The 18,182-nt window shown below is 34.8% G+C and overlaps 1 protein-coding gene and 1 long non-coding RNA gene across 2 annotated transcripts; one reads left to right on the top strand and one right to left on the bottom strand.

Moving 5' to 3' along the window:
- The first annotated feature begins 316 nt into the window (after positions 1–316).
- On the top strand, positions 317–2,914 carry LOC114162215 (putative pectate lyase 18). Its single transcript, XM_028046031.2, has 4 exons — positions 317–499; positions 1,192–1,944; positions 2,082–2,220; positions 2,300–2,914. The coding sequence occupies exons 1-4, from the start codon at positions 384–386 to the stop codon at positions 2,519–2,521; spliced, it is 1,230 nt and encodes a 409-aa protein (XP_027901832.1). The 5' UTR covers positions 317–383; the 3' UTR covers positions 2,522–2,914.
- Positions 2,915–15,595: 12,681 nt separating this feature from the next.
- LOC114162723 (uncharacterized) lies at positions 15,596–17,648 on the bottom strand. The gene is made up of 3 exons (XR_003599295.2): positions 16,954–17,648; positions 16,168–16,264; positions 15,596–15,836 (listed from the first exon to the last, which is right to left on the bottom strand). It is a non-coding gene; the product is annotated as an uncharacterized LOC114162723 (long non-coding RNA).
- Between the last annotated feature and the right edge of the window lie 534 nt (positions 17,649–18,182).

Raw genomic sequence — 18,182 nt, 5'->3', positions numbered from 1 at the left:
TAGTTTAATCAAATTTCTACTCTCAAGTGTACGTCCTTATTACCTGACCAAACATTATTTCACACACATCGAATCATGTGTGCCCTTTTTCTTATTTCATCATCTTTTCTCTTCCAAGGTTTTTCTTTTGACTGTTTTGATCTTCCATGCACCATCATTTAGGCCTTGCTTAACGGCCAAAACTACCCAATAATCAGGATGCAATTGGGTCCCATATGTTTATTTATTTTTTATTTTTATTATTTTTTCGACAATATGTTTAGTTTGATCACACCAATTGCTTTGGGTTTTCTCTCTTTATATACTTCCCTACAACCTACATCACTTCTCACTTCCCTCCTTTCTCTCTCTCACTCACTTTGCAAAGAAGAGTTATAGCCAACATGACAACCACACTCTCTTTGCTTTTCTTCTTCTTCTTCTTCTTTCTCCTCACTCCTATCCTCATTTTCTCTTCACCAGTTCAAAACCCTGAAGAGGTTGTTCAAGAGGTCAACAGGTACACTTCCACCTTTAGATCCATGTTACCCACTTACATTTACATCTTGTATTCTGCATTACATGCTATTTTTCCTCACACCAAAACTAAAATGGGATCACTTTTTTCACTTTCATCAACTTCATTTCAAACATGTTCCAAAATATTGTTCTACATTATTGGCTAGTGCTTCTTTAAACAGACAATTTGTTCCTTAAAACCCAGAAAGAACATTTGTTTCTCACAGGGATACATTATCAGTTTAAAACTTTTCATCATTAATCAAGTATAGATTTTAACATATACATCACGTGATATAAAAGACTTTAAATCTAACCTTTGGTTATAGTATGAAAGGGAGAGATCAAATTTTCAGTCACATTCACTTGCAAATCATTTATTTGATAAATTTATTAGCTTTAATCTAGTTAAGGAATTAAGGAAATTTTGGTTTTGTTAAATTGTTTTCCTTAAATATTTTTAATTTTTAATGAAAATATCCCTTTCAATTTCATAATAGGGTCTAATGATGACAAAGGTTAATAGGACCCTTTACAATAGTATCAGTTACTATATACTAACCAACATGTCTTGGTGGTTGGATTTTCATATCGATTGCCACTAACTGTATCATCAATTATTTTTTATTAAAATTAATCGAATAAAAGAGAGTAGTAATAATAATAATAAATAAATAATTATTTTGGGTGCAGGAAAATCAACGCCTCCATAGCTAGGCCTAGGAGGAGCTTGGGCTACCTTTCATGCGGCAGCGGCAACCCCATTGATGACTGTTGGCGGTGCGACCCGAATTGGGAGCAGAACCGGCAAAGGCTAGCGGACTGCGCAATCGGGTTCGGAAAGAACGCCATCGGCGGAAGGGACGGGAAGATCTACGTGGTTGACGACGCCGGCGACGACGACCCGGTGAACCCGAAGCCAGGGACACTCCGCCACGCCGTGATCCAAGACGAGCCACTCTGGATCATCTTCGCGCGCGACATGGTGATCCAGCTAAAGGAGGAGCTTCTGATGAACTCCTTCAAGACAATCGACGGCCGCGGCGCCAGCGTGCACATCGCCGGCGGCCCCTGCATCACCGTGCAGTACGTGACGAACATCATCATCCACGGCATCCACGTGCACGACTGCAAGCAGGGAGGGAACGCCATGGTGCGCGCCTCCCCACGGCACTACGGGTGGAGAACCGTGTCGGACGGCGACGGTGTGTCCATCTTCGGAGGAAGCCACGTGTGGGTCGACCATTGCTCCTTGTCGAACTGCAACGACGGGTTGATCGACGCCATCCATGGGTCCACCGCCATCACCATCTCCAACAATTACATGACGCATCATGACAAGGTCATGCTCTTAGGTCACAGTGACTCCTACACTCAGGACAAGGACATGCAAGTCACTATTGCTTTCAACCACTTCGGTGAAGGTCTTGTTCAAAGGATGCCAAGGTACTTCACACTTTATTCAATTTTTTTTTTTTTTACCCTCATAGTTATCATTCACTACACGTTACTTTGGAGGCCATGTTATGTTGTAGGACAAACATTGAGTGTTAAAAAAAAAACAACCTTTGTGCAACTTGCAGGTGTAGGCTTGGGTATTTCCATGTTGTGAACAATGATTATACTCACTGGGAAATGTATGCCATTGGAGGGAGTGCTAATCCAACCATCAACAGCCAAGGCAACAGATTTGTTGCACCAGATGACAGATTTAGCAAAGAGGTGATTGATTTATTCATAAAGTCCTATGTTATGATTTAATGTTGTTGTACTGTGTGTGCTAAATTTGGTACTTGTTTAGGTGACAAAACGTGAAGATGCGGCAGAGAGTGAATGGCAGAGTTGGAATTGGAGATCAGAAGGGGATTTGTTAGTAAATGGTGCATTTTTTACTGCTTCTGGTGCTGGAGCTTCCTCAAGTTATGCAAGGGCTTCAAGCCTAAGTGCGAGACCATCTTCACTTGTTGGTTCCATTACAACAGGTGCTGGTGCACTCACCTGCAAGAAAGGTTCTCCTTGCTGATAATGACTCATCCCATTCAGTCCAAAAAGGAAAAATTAAACAAGATATATACGTATATGTCCCAAAAAAAAAAAAAAAAAGAGAAAAAGGGCTAGTATATGGTGGTGGATCTCTAGCTTTTATTCACTTTTCCTTGGATTTCCATATATCTCCACTATTTTCGCCCTTTTGTGGGGGCTTCTTAGATTGTTTTGTTTTTTTCTCTTCTTTTTTTAGTTTTAATGAGTTCCTCATGATTACAACCTCCACCTGTTATTTACTCTCTGAGAACCAGGTCAGTTGAAGAATCTGGACGTATTCTGAGAGGGAAACAAGTGAAGAAGAGTTGATATATTATCATTATTCTGTTATAATACAAAGTTTTGCCTAGGTTTTATATAGGCTTTTATACTATATCATATATGTTAAACTCTCTTTTAGCTTTCTTCTGTCTCTCTTGTTCCTTGTGACCGACACATACGAAGACAGAAATGAATAGTGTGCTGACTAACACCGCGAATAAAACCAAAGCTTATTTCAAAACGTAATTCGATCCGAAAGTAAAACAATCCGTAGAATCCCATCAATCATGTTTGTCCAAATTTAAATGCACTGAGCATTCGAAAATGCTCAACTACCCTAATAACTGTTAACAATATATACGACAAAAGAAGGTAGCGGTACAATTTGATCAGCATGCTAATATATTTATTATGATGTTTGTGTTGTTAACTTGTACTTCACTAAGTGGAATTGATTACGCAATAATGTTTTCAGCGTTGGTATTTCCCATCAGAAACCAAATTAAGATAATTAACTAAAATGTAATATTTTTCGACACATTTGAGTGAGATAATTGATTAGCATTGATATTTGAACTAAGTAAAGCTAATTGTGGAGAGACTAAAGTGAATATATTGGGGCAAAAAGAAAGAAAAAAAGACAAGGAGTGGGAGAATGGTTGATTGCAACAAGACATGCCCTTTCCCTTGCATGAGTTAAATTAGATGTGGAGGCAAAGATAGGTGAGGATTAGCTAGGACAAAATTAGGCGAAAGAGTTGAAAAGATGAGAAAAAGCACATGGGTGTGGCTCTTAAGTGGATCTTCTTTTGACGGTGGCATTTGATGCGATTGTAGCAATTTGGTAAAGATTTAAATTGGGTTACAACCACATTTTGACAAAGTTTTCATTCAATTCCTTGCTTCAACCATTTCCCCTCCTTGAATAATGAGAAATGAACATTTGACCCCCATTCATCATATGCACGTTCATTTATATGATGTTAACAACTTACCATTCCACCTCTCTCTCTCTAATGAATCCCCCCACATGAATATATTTTATAGTTAATTCATTAGTGTATATATTTTATAGTTCTCTACAATGTTCCAAAAACAATTAAGAGTAGAAGAAGAGCCTTAGAAAAAAAAACCCCATAGTATTTAGAACTCATTTAGTAAAATAAGAATATATGATATTATAAGATAAGAATGCTAAGATATAATTATATCTTTAGTGGATAACATATTATAATATACTAATTTTCACAATAATCATAAATAATTTTTTAAAAGTTAACTTTTAATATATTCTTTTTACAAATTATGACAATTATAAAACAATGCAATTTTAACTAAATTGTTCGAAACTATATTTTGTTTATATAATTACTTTTTTATATTATAAAAAGTTATATAACATTTTAAAATTATAATTAATATATTAAAAATATTAAATTATTAATTCTTTAATTTAATATCCTGATAAATAATTTAAGTTCATTTAAATTATACATATAAATATATTAATAAAAAAATATTATGTTTATTCATACAAATTATTATTAAAAAAGGTATATAAATTAGTATTAAATGGTGGAAATTGGAGAACATGGTTGTTGAGATAAATTGGATTTTGTATTGTTGTATTTTATCAGGTTTGTATGTGGGGTTATAACCATGTTTGAATTCAAAGTGTTATATTATTTATTTAGGGTTTTGCTTTTAATCACATATGGATCGATAAATGTTGGAATTTTAGGTGGCTTAGGATGTAATTGGGATGAGAGATATTGCTTCTTGCAATTGTTCAGTTTAGTATCATTTATAAACTATTTTGAACTGTGTTTGAGGAAAGAAAAGTGCAAGATACCAAATTGTGTAGTGGAATAAGTGAAAAACTCATAACTGAGAAGCATCTGGTGTGGCGCGCTGAGCGATGGGTTAAGGGCACTGAACGCTAGTTAGAGTTTGCAAATTAGTGGCCATTTGGGTGCTGAGTGGTGATATTCATAGTTGAGCACCACTTTTTGCGAGAGCTTCAACATTGAACACCACTTTTTGCAAGAGCTTCAAGGCTGAGTACCACCCTATTACCACTGAGCGTCTACCTCCACACTTCTCCCTTCTTTGTGTTTCATAATTTCATTGCTTTCTGATCTTTGACTAATGTTGTCTAAGATATTAGTGAATACATTTATTATAATATGGTGTGGTTGATGGTTGGTGAGGAATTCCATGGAAGGAAATCCACTTATAACTAGTAGTGTGTGCATTGATGTAAGTAGTTAGTACTAGAGGTTTATCCTGATACTCTAATGCTCATTCAAGACTCATATAGAGTGTAATGGGTTGTGTGATGAGAGGAAGAAAAGGTCCTACATTAAGAATAATCCTTAGGGTTCTTATGACGATTAAAGGGATTAACCTTGTGACTGGTAGTGTAAAAACCATTAGCAGTGACTCTGTAGATAGTAGAGGTCACCATAAGTGCTAAACCTCCAAGAATGATACGTCAATGACTATATCCGAATAATTGAGTCTTGAGAGTCTTTATGTGTGATGAGTTACTTGATATTGTTTGGTTTAGTATAAAGGTAGGTTGATTTGAAATTTTATTGTGTGATATATGTATGTATATATTTATATATATGAACTTTCTTTTGAAATTAACTTACCCTTTTATGTGTTTGTCTATTTAAATTATTTTCTCCTTTGCTATGATCATTATTATTTGGTGTGAGTAGATGAAAAAATAGGTATTGGTTCAGGAAGAGATGGTGGTGATGATGTAGTTGTTTGAATCTTAGTTTAGCAATGCACTATTTATTAATTTTTGAAAAAACTTTGTAGTTATTTTATTTTATTTTTAATTTTGTTCTTAGATTGTATATGATTTTATTTTTATTTACCGTCTTACCTTTATGGATGATTATAAATAAAATAATTTATATACTTTTAATATGCATGTTGAATAACAAATGTTATAATATTATAATATTATATCCCGTAGTTTTACATTATTGTTTTTTTGGGTGTTACATTATGGTAAATATTATATATAACAAAGAATTGAGAAAAAAAATAAATGTCAACATAACATTATTATATTAACTATAACAAAATAACAAGATAATAACATTGTTATATCGTTGTCGTATCTCTCACACCAAACAATCCTTAATTTCTACACCATCTATCTTCTTAAGGTTAATATTATAATGTCTTTTTTTTTCCTTGTTTTTATTTAAAAAATTCAAACCAGGACAATATAATCAATAAAAGATTCTGTTAACTGTTGTAACACGAGGAGTATTACTGTAGGAAGATTGAAGAAAAAACAAACTGAAATTGAGGAAGCAATGATTGTGTTATTTCTTCCTTTTTATACGAAAAATAACTTTTTAAGTTTAATTTATGTATAAGAGCTTTATATATTTTTATATTATTAACTAACCAAAATTTAATTGAAAGGGAAATGAAGATAATTATAAGAAAATAAATTGTATACAAATTATATTAAGTAAATACTAATGAATCTTCCTGAATGATATACAAATTATATAACTTGGTATTTAAGATAAACCTCAATAATAGTAAAAAAATGTCATAGAATAAAAATAAGACAAATATTAATTTCATTACATTTTTTATCATAATAAAAGTAAAGTAAGATATTAATAAATTTTATGGTAACAGTAGTAGTAATAATAAAAATAATAAAGAAAATACCTATTAGAATCTAATAAATTATGTATCGGTGGTGAAATTGAATTTGAATCTTATATTTATATGATAAAATTGCATGTAAAATGTTAGAAAATGATATTTTAGAAGTGATAGTGGTTTAAAATTAGTGAGATTCGATTATTGTAACGTCCCATCTAATAAAAAAATTTATTTAAATGAAACATCACATAAAATGATGAAAAAGGCATTGTCATGGAGTAGAAATGTCACTCCCTACAATTGTTCATAATACTTAGAAAAAAACTAAGGCACACCACGATGCCATTAACAAAACGAGATAAAAGTTTAACAGTATTCAAAATACATATGCTCAAGGAGCAAGATGGTACATAGGCCACAATGCCTTAAAAGAAAACTTGGAGCAAGGGGATCCAACCCAAGATAAGCTACGCAGCGGATTTTCCATCACCCTGAGGACCACGAGGAGTTCCCACATCTACTCACATCAATAAATTGATGATCATCGCAAAAGGAAAAAGTCACACACAAGACACGCAAACAAACAGAAAGGGTAAGCTAGAGTGAAAAAGGTTTATCATACAATTGAACATACAATTTAAAAGTCAAAGATACATAAATCAACCAAACATGTGATAGTAGACAATTTAAGACTCTAAGACTCAAATATTCGGATACATATAATCAGTCGAATTCACTGGATGCTTGCACTTGTGGTGACCTCTACTGCTCTGCAGAGCCATTGCCAATGGGTTTCACCCTACCACGCACAAGGTTAGCCTTCAAACATCTAAGGCCATTATCTTGCCAACGACTAGGGCCTCCTGCTACTCTCACCACTTGAGTCAGTACGCTCTACGTGAGACTAACTAACTCTTTAGAGTTTTAGCATGCAATCTTTACTTGAATCCTTACTAAATTATATAATGAGGCACCACCACGAAACCTTCATGGAATTACGTCCTAACCATGAGGCACTACCATGAGCTCCCACCAAAAAGGGTCATGGAATTACGTCCTGACCATGAGGCACCACCATGAGATCTCACCAAGAGATTCATGAAATTACATCCTAAACCATACCTAAAATCATGTCTCACCAACCAAACATAAAGTTATCATAATACCAATATCATGCCAATATTCATAACTAACCATCCAATCAGGGTCCAAACAAAGATCATACCAAATTCATCAATTCCAGCCCATACAATCAGGTATTACATGCATATTCACATACTTCGTACTTTAAATAGGGTACTCCCAACCAATCATATAACTAACAACCAAAAATAGGGAAAAGAACAGTCATAGAGCAATTCTTGCACCAGTTCTCGCTCAGGCTAGAAGACCTCACTAAGGCGAGAGAGGTTTTCTCGCTCAGGCAAGCTCCTTTTGCCTAGGCGAGAGCTCGAATAGTGGAACAATGGCACTTTTGCGTTCTCTCGCTTAGGCGAGACCTTCTCGCTCAGTCTCGCCTGAGCGAGATGAACTCTCGCTCAAGACTGGAGCTCGTCGCTTGAGCGACAGCTCGTGCAAGTACCTAGGAGGGTTTCTGATACTCTCGCTTAGGCGAGACTCACTCGCTTGGACGAGAATATCAGATTTCCTCCACTGTTCATGCAGGCCAACACAGAGATTCATCAAGAGCAATGCACAGTACATGTTCATATCATTTTAAACATCATACAATCACCATAAAACACGAAACAGAGTTGAAAAATAAGCAAGATACATTCCTTCTCAAAACTCACGTTTCACTCTCAAATTCGTATTCCTCTGGCTATGCAACAATGACAGTCCCTAAACCACTCTTTTTTTCCCTTAATTGGTCACTAATTATGGTCTTAATGAGAGGTAAATGTTATAAAACGAAAATACCATTAAACTTGAGTTTAATTGTCATTCATTGGCCATTCTATGATGGTTTTCCAGCCCCCTTGGCTGCTAGGGTTTTCCTTGCCTTTCACCTTCATGCCAAAACTAATTTTAACAAAAAGAAACTTAATTTGGTTCACCAAGATTCGAACCCATACCATCCTCATGTCAATTCAATGCATAACCATTTAACCAATTCATGTCTTATGATAATTAATATAATTCTATGATTATATCATCACTTAACATGATCAAGCATATTGTCATAATAATAATAAATCAAATAACACACAATTGGCATACATCGGACTTGAACCCAAGTCCTCTCACACAATTAAGTACTCTCAACCACTTAAGCTAGTACTTTTCCACGTTATAAACGGTAACATTAATTGTCATAAGGGCTCCTACTACCTGCATTTATTAATTAATTATTTAATTAATTAATTTTCTCAGGTCTTACAATATCTAGGTGCCATGCCATTAACACCTAGTTGACCTTCTTTTGGTCTTTAGGTTTTAATTAGTCCACACAGTTTGAAAACAATGTTTTTCACAATTAAGCTATTTTTCTTAGAATTTTCATTGAGAATTTTGTGAAAGTTGTTTAGAGATTTGTAGCTAGGAAATGCTTACTTTCTAAGCCTGTCCAAGAGACTCACCTCCCTTTCCTGAGAGTATTTCTAGATCAGTTTCACCTTATTTTCTCTACAGAAATTCTTCAAGTATCTTGTGAAAATTTGTTTTGATAAAAGTGTTTCAAAAACATTTGAAAATGAGTTTTTCTTCTTACGATAGTGTGCATTTAGGTAGGCATAGTAGTAATGAGTTGCATCATACCATTCATAGTGACATTCCATTCTTTGGGGAAGATATAGAACTAATATCTTTTAGAGATTGGATGTGGGATACAGAGAAGTTGGTGCAACCATTATTTAGTAAATATAGTCAATTTGACATTCTTAGGCATGTTACTTCTAGGTTTATAGGATGTGCATCTGAGTGCTAGAAAAAGAGGTAGTCAAGAGTGCAAACGGGGATAGAATCATTCATTAATACATTTTATGAATTGAAAGCATGCATGTGGAAACATATTATTCCCCCTTCATTTAAGATAACTCGAGATGAATAGTCTAGGTTAGAAAATTTTATTGACATAGGTGATGCATTCATTCAAAATGTTGTCAAGTTTTCTAGACAAGAATAAGATTTTAAGAACAATCTAGATTTGCTCTTGAGTAGCCAAAGAGAGAGAGAAAAACAAAAGAGAGTAAGAGAAAAACAAAAGAGAGGAAGAGAAAAGCTTGAGAAGCTACATGCTAAGGAAAAGAAATGTATACTTAGAAGAAAAGGAAAAATAGAAGAATCTTAGAAAAGCCAAAGAAGAGAATGAGAGAAAAGAATTTGAAGAAAGAGAGAAAATAAGACAAGAAAGTGAGTTTGAAAGAAAATCAAAAGTGGTAGAGTTAAAGAGCATTTCAAAAGTAGAAAGGGAACTCATTAATAGGGATTTGGTATACAAACCTTCACCACTTCTTTTTATGAAGACCCAATTTCCAAAGGGAGTAATCACATCTTTAAACTCTTCTTCTTTTTCCACTAAATCTTTTGTTTTGTTTTCCTCTCAACTGTTTTACAATCCATCTCATTCCATTATTTCACACTCCTCAACATTTTGTGCCACAACACACTTTTACTTTAAAATTATTTTCAAAACTCCTTTAAGTCAAAGTGTGAAACATTCCTTTGGTGAAGTGGGCCGAATATCACCTTTTCAAAATTTAAAAGCCCATTTTCACACATTACACATTCATGTATACTGCATGGTCTCTATGAATTCAATGCAATTTTGTTTGATGACTATTGCAGATTTATTTTTGATCCTGGTGGAACCTCAATTTGGTTGTTGTGAGCTTTAAACAACCTCTAGATATGAGGACAAATCCTCTTCAAGAGGGAGGAGATGATGTGATCCCAACAAGGCTTATAGCATTGGGTCAATGCCTAGGCCTATTTCTTTTATTTGTTTCTTTTTTTAATTAAATAAATAACTTGTTTGCGACTTTAATTCTCTTTATCTTCTATATAGGCTAGGAACTTTGATTTACAAGCCATACGAGGAACAAACTTGCAATGCAATGTGCATCCCAATCAAAACCAAAGTCAACATTGGGCCTGCAACATGCAAGCCAACGCACCACTCATGCCATTTCATGCTAATAACTGGTCCTCTTTCATGCCACTTCCACGTGTGGGGAGATAGACTTCAATGTTCCTTTTTATGGGCTTCCCTCTGCTACGTTCAGCCCAATGTTTCCTCCAACACACCTACCATAACGTGGCTCTGCGTCAATCGTGTTTGGGCCGAGAAGCCAACTACATGCCAACATCCATGCATTCAGCAGCCCAAATTCTCCCAACACACGGATCCAACCAAACTTATTCATGCAACACTCGCGTCCAAATTTTATTCCTATTTTAGAGTCTCCCAAACTCTACTAGGGTTTTCTTCCACACCTTCACGAGTTCCTCACACTATCACGAGTTCCAATCTTCTATTAAGGGTTTCGTCCTTCCGTCACTGAACTTCCTTAGTCGTTAGGGTTCTACTTAGGCAACCCAACCATTTGAGCCATTAGTTTACTATTAGACGGCGTCCCTTTCTTCTCTTCTATTTTTCCGGCTGCCTTCACCTATATAAAGGCAACCCAACCTCATGTAATGCAGCTTTGATGAATAGAGTGAGATTTATTCCCTTTCATCTTAGCTCAACCATAAACCCTAGATGAGGTTTCATCTCGTCGAGTTGCCCAAACATCGTGAGTGTTGTGAGTTTCCGAATTTCAAACGAGAGAATCAAGTCTTTTGCTGCGTTTTGATGATGTTCTGAGTAGATTAATCGGTGGAACACCAATTGGAATGGGCATCTGATGTGATCCATGAAGGAGCATCTCCATCAAGGACTCTATAGAAGTGAAGTGATTTGGTGACTCGAAGGGAAGATTAAAAAGTGGACCTTGAACATCTTAGCTGCAGTAAAAGATTTGTCCCTTATGGTACATTTAGTCCATGTAGGAACATTGGCATCCACCATGGGGCCAATTTAGCTTAAGTACACATGGTGTCCATTAGGAAGATGCCAAACAACGAATAAGAGACACAAATGGTAGAAACCAATCATATGGCACTGATGTTGGCACTACAAAAGGAGATAGTAGAATTATGAGCTGAGAATGCTAAGACAGAATGCAAACTCAGGAGTAATATGAGGATGACCCCCCTTGACCAAGCAAGACTCACGTGACATCCTCAACGGTTGGAGAAAAGACCGTGGAGGAGAGTGCACAAAATGTCAATACCCATATAGTTGGGATTGTCGATACCTCTACGTTACTAAGATGTTCACGAAAGCACCCCTTTATGGATAATATATTGGAGACTCCATTACCACAGAGCTAGAAAACCTTGACAATTGATAGGTATAATGGTACATTAGATGGTCACAACCTTATGAGTAGGGCCTTTCGCTGACAATCTTTGCAAACCAAAAGCCAACGTGGCCAAGTTGAGATTAAGAGTCGCCAAATACATGTGTTTGGAAGAATTGAAAGACTTTAAGAACAAAATCAAAGCCGAAGATAATGTTGTAGATAAGAGGCAGAACAACGAGGGATCTTTCAGAGGCCCTCCAACGCAGACTTGGCCAACTAATCCTCCTAAACCTCTTAGGTTTACTAGGTATACCACATTGAACATTCCCAAGTCACGGGTTCTATAGGAGGCTCTGTATGTTGATTCATTACCACTCCAAAGAGGGCTAATACCCCTTCCAATGCAGACACCTCGCGATATGTCCATACCACTGTAACTTTTGTCATGATATAGATGAATGTACCACTCTTAGATATAAAATTGAAGAACATATTAATTAAAATACATGTTGGTCTGTTGGCAAGCATACCAAAAGTCAATTTTAGTATGATGATTTTGACGTAAGAGTGTAACATCTAATTTAATAGTCTAAACCATCAAACAAAATATTTCATAATTGATAATTCACAACATAGAACCTAAGTATATAAATAGTATATTATAGTCATCCAACAAAAAGATAAATTGTTATACAACTTTATATACGAACCTATAAAAAAGTTTTTAAAAAGGAAAACACAAGTTTATACACAAGCACTAGATTTCCAAAGAAACTCTACTCAGCAACTTCCCCCCTCTTCCATGCACTAGACCAGCTTCAAGATCTTCAACTGCTCACACTAATCAGGTGATCATTGTAAGGAAAAAAAACACCAATACAAACCAAGACAAAAAAAGGGTAAGCTAATACAATTTAAAGAATAACTCAAATCAATAGGTAATAACATACATTAGGCACTAATAATTAGTTAATTTCATACAATCATATAATCTAAGAATCAATTGATCCAAATATATGGATTGAGGTTGGATCCAGGAAGTTGTGCACTTGTAGCAGCATTTCATGCTCTGCAGAGCGACAAATAAAGAATAAAATTCTACCACATACAAGGTTAATCTGTTAACACCTTTGTTCAAGGAAAAACTCCTAGGCTAGTACCCCTTGCTCCTCTCACTACATACCTCATTTCTCTCTATTTGTGAATTTGAATGGTCATTAAAACGTCAGGATAACTGCCAAGACAATTGCCACTTCAATGCATGCACTACTACAATACATTGCTAAATCTTATTCAATTAGTATTAACATATATACTTAGTTATCAATGAACAACCCAAATAACTTCTATAATAACAAAATAACACTCAACTAATTCAAGAATAGAAGTTTCATATTCTGACTTACTCGCCCAGCGAACACATTTTCTCATTGGGCGGTGAAAGTTCTCCCCTCTCGACCAACAACCAAATGGCTTATTTAAGGAATTTGCCATTGGAGTTGCAGTGGAAAAATCTTCACATAAATTGCCCAGCGAGACTTACTTGTCTAGCGACTTCCCAAGTGTGGAAGTCCATAACTTGGAAATTCGTCCAGCGAGTCTGCAAATATGCATAATTCTGCAGATTAGTATTCTGCATAATTTTGTAGATCAACTCGCTCGCCCAGCGAGTTTGCAAATCTGCATAGTCCTGCAGAAAATGATCTAAACAAAATTATGCATATTCAGCCAATCCACACAACTCCAAAACCTCAAAAACATCAATTTTCACACCAATTGAACTCAATTGCACCCATAACATATTGTTATTCTCAAATAACTGGTAAAACCTAAATCTTCATAGGTTTCAAACATCATAAACTAGTCCACATATCAGATACATCACTCAATCACAAAATAATCATATAATAAACATTCCTAACATGTTTATGAATTAGGACAGAGAAATTAGCTTACGTTATCTAAGATACTACACAAACAATTCACAGCGAGTAACAAATCTCCACAACCCTACAAAGTCCTCAATCCCCCCTAAGAACAACAAGAACATGATCAAACTAGGATTGAATTTCATTTATCTCACTTGTTTGTAATCTAGATGAATATAAACATACAACATCTGAATTTACCAATATTGATGTAACACCAAAAAATCATTTATATTGATTCCTCATGTATAAAATTCATAAAATTAGTTCCCTAAATATTGATTCCTCACATATTCAACAAACTATCCAACATTAGATTCAACTGTTATAAGCAATTGATATATTGAAATCTTTTCCTAGCATCGCAATACATCAAGTATCATTGTTCATATCAGATTTTTTGAAACATTGTACAATTAGATCTAAAAATCATAATCAGGAGTTTATTGATCAAATAGAATCAAGCATTAAAAATAGAACAATAATACCAATATTGGCTATAAACATAAATGCTATATATAAATATCACAAAATTACATCCAAGTTTGATTTGATTACATTCAATCTCAAGATAAAAGATTATCCACTCATGGTAGCCATTGAAGTCCTAAGAGCTAAACAAGAAAATCCCATAGAAGATGATTCCTCTGCCCTTTTTGTGGTTCTAAGATCATAGGATGCAAAGTTCCAGCTCCAACCTTTTGATTCATGGAATATTTATATCGCATGAGTTTTCGCTTAAGACACGTGATTCTCGCCTAAGCGAGAAGGTACTTCATGCTGAAGAAAAGTCATCTCGCTAGAGCGAAACTATCCTTGCTAAAGAGAGAAATGCCTAACTTGAATACCCCCTATGCACGAACTCTCTTTGAGGCGAGGTCTTTCTCGCTTAGGTGAGAATGGCAACAAGAGACGTGATCAACCAACGTGAGGAGAAAGACAACCACCAGAACAAAACCCTCCTTTGAGGGGGACGATCAACACTATCGTAGGAGGATTTGCCTGAGGAGGATCCTCCGCAACCGTAAGAAAGAAGCACCTTAGAGCAGAACAATCTGTGAATGCCACCCATCACATTCACTAACGCAAATTTCTAAGCCATTTACCCCAAACAAGATAACCCAATGGTGATTAAGGTAGAGATAAAATGTTTCATTTTCAATAAGGTTTTGATTGATCAAGGAAGTTTAGTAGATATCCTCTACTAGCATTGATGAAATTGTCTAGTTCTCAAGAGAAAGAGTAGAGACTCGAGGGTATATAGACCAATACATGACCTTCGGCGAGAGGAACCACTCCAAGACCATCTCCATTAGGTACTTCATGTTAAATGCAAATACATCATATAACAACCTGTGTAAGATCCGCTAAATTTAATTAATTAAATAAATGATTAATTAATAAATGCGGATAGTGGGAGCCTTTATGGCATTTATTATTGATTGATGTGATGTGGAAAAGTACTAGCTCAAGTGGTTGAGAATACTTAGTGGTGTTGAGAAGACTTGGGTTCAAGTCCTAAGTATGCCCAATTATGTGTTATTTAATTGTTTATTATTTTAAATATATGTTTGATCATGCTGTGTGATAATATAATCTTATGATTTTAAGAATAATCACGAAACTTGAATTGGTTGAATGGTTCGGCATTGACATGGTTATGGGTTTGAATCTTGATAGATGAACTGCCGCAACTACCGTCATTTTATACAAAGTATAAAATGGCGGTTTAAAGAGACAAAAAGCGTTAGTTAAAACTGACATAATATTTTGACTGGATGACAAATATAATGTGAAAAACGCTTTAAACTGACACTATTATCATTATATTATTCTACTAAAATATATAAATAAAATAAAATAAGATAATTCTAATATATAATATGGAATTGAAAATTTTCATATATTACAAAATTATATTATAATATTGTTTACAATTCCATAAGGAAAATTGTTTACAACTAACTAAAAATTATTATGTTCTCCAAAATAAATAAAAAAAGAAAAAAAATACAATTTATCTTGACAACACTTCCATTCCTCTTCCTCTTCATCTATAACATATAGATTTTTTTTATCATTCTTCATGCTCTTGATCTTCACCAACATCCTACAATAAAAGAAAAAAAAATTGAATTTATTCGTTATCCAAATCCAAATTAATAAAACAATAATAATGTAAAGGAACATATACTATAAAGCTCCATAATTACATCTTCTGTTGTTTATCTCCAATTTAACTTATTAATCACTTTATATCCTATAATATCCTCTTTCTTTAACAAGTTAAATTGATATTGAAAAATTATTTTTCTTTTAAGATTTTTTTGATAAAAATGTTTATACTGAGTGGCGAATTTAGTAATAAAAAAGGTGTTCAATTTTTCTTATTATTATATTGATAAAAAATTAAAAAAAAATATATTTGAATATAGAATTACTCTAAATATGACAAATGCGGCAATATGTGCTTCAAGCCTGGCTCCGTTGTTGTTCCACTAACAAGAGTTACATATTTCCTTTTATAAGTTGTGGCCTCTGTAATCAAGAAAACAAAATATTATCACTCTAAAAAATAATATACTCAACTACCTCCAATAAAAACTCAATTCACAATAAAACTTTTTCGAACTACAAGTAGTGGACATAGAAAACTCTGAATTTTAAAGAGAAAAATAATTAACACACCATTTCAAGTATATCTTATTGAATGAGTTATTCCAAATCTATCAAATAGTTTCTAGAACGATAGAAACTAAAACACTGTTTGCAACAAAATTTTATTTATAGGAATGATTATATTATCATATCAATCACCAACTACCCCAAAAGCTTGAGATATTAGGATCATCAACACTTATACAATACTGGATTCCAAGTGTGTCTATAAATCACTCCATTTAACTAACTTTACCTTCAAAACGTATCAACGAAGCACATATACAAATGATATATAAGAAAACTGACTAAGTAAACTATACCAAGTAGTAGAAGTTTCTGAATATGCCTTTTAGCCTTTGTTTCCAATTCTATTCTTCTTTCAATCTCTATAGTCTATAAACACAAAATTTGCAACGCCAGGGTAACAAATATAGCTAGAGTAAGTAGCTTTTTTTCCCCAAATAACTTATTCATCACCTATTCACAATCTAGAATGATAGGTCTTAACACATAATCAATCAGTGAGTGAGCAAAACAAAATAATTTCAAATTAGGGAACTCTTCACCTTCTCCATATCTCATGTAATTCCATTGAATAACAATCACATTCTTGAAACCCAGGCCCAACCAATTAATCAAACCACTCCAAGATGTGCTCCATGTTGTTGTTGTTTGAGTTTGGAAAACAAAATGTGGTCCATCAAAACTGTGAGTATCACTGTGCACTATCAACGCTCTCGTACAATCATCTTGGCCATCATAATCCTTTTCATCTTCCATTCATCCAACCTGCACAAAATAATTAAAACCAGAGAACCACCATTCATAACAATCCTTAACCCCCACATTGATTAACCTCCGATCCCCATTGATGGAACCATCATTTCCAACCTGCACTCAGAAAATCAAGTGCACGCACTTCACCACCGAACCAGCACCACATGCGTCTTTCACACCCAGGCCAAAAAACCACCAAACCACCACCCCTATCTTCTGCGAGATTCACGGGTTTCAGGGGTTGGATTGGTGTTGTTGGTGTCGAGAAAAAGAGACTGTTGAGAAGGAAGAGCGAAGTTGAAACGGCGTCACCGACGTTGGCCTTGGCCGACCATGGAGGGCAGCGACGTCAGCGATTGCGGCTCCATAGGTTCGGCGACGTGGACGCTCGACAAGGGCTGTAGTTGCTCGAGCCTGGAAGAGGCAACAGAGAAGGGACTGTCTTGGTGAAGTGAGCTTAATTAGGGTTAGAGAAAATATTAAATTGTTGAGTGGGAAAATGAAATAGAAAAGAGAGGGAACAAAGTTTTGAAAATAAAAAAAAAGGTATCGAGACAAAAGTGGAACAGGAAATAATTTCATAAAATTATAAAAATAATGTTTTATATAAAGTGGTATTTCAAAATGACACAATTTTAAATAATAATATGACAATGTAAAAGATAGTGGTTAGAAACGTCATATTATACATGTACATTATGGTTGTTATCAAACTAACATATTATACTGCGAAAAGCGATAGTTTTAATTAACTGTCATATTAAAAACATCGTTATATACATGATTTTTTGTAGTGGATGAAAATTGTATGAGCATCATTTTAGGGTTGATGATTTGGGATTGTTATAGTGGCACTAATTTAAGGGGAAAATGAAAATGGATTTTGTATATGGGAAGTTTGAGGGATGAACCGTGATCCTAAACACTTGAGTGTAGCCTATGGAGTCGTAAATCGATTGAAATCAGAGTTGTTGGGGCTTGGCTAAGGTTCACAGGTGCAGGGAGAATTTTTGGGGTT

This window comes from Vigna unguiculata, chromosome 9, assembly GCF_037176805.1.
Source record: "Vigna unguiculata cultivar grain cowpea cultivar isolate G323 ecotype 2 chromosome 9, ASM3717680v1, whole genome shotgun sequence".
In the NCBI taxonomy this organism is placed as follows: Eukaryota; Viridiplantae; Streptophyta; class Magnoliopsida; order Fabales; family Fabaceae; genus Vigna; species Vigna unguiculata.
This window is presented reverse-complemented; position numbering and strand designations above follow the sequence as displayed.

Coding starts and splice junctions, on each gene's coding strand:
- LOC114162215 (XM_028046031.2), top strand. CDS start 384: ATGACAACCACACTCTCTTTGCTTTTCTTCTTCTTCTTCTTCTTTCTC. Junction 500..1,191: donor GTTGTTCAAGAGGTCAACAG/GTACACTTCCAC, acceptor TTTTGGGTGCAG/GAAAATCAACGCCTCCATAG. Junction 1,945..2,081: donor CTTGTTCAAAGGATGCCAAG/GTACTTCACACT, acceptor TGCAACTTGCAG/GTGTAGGCTTGGGTATTTCC.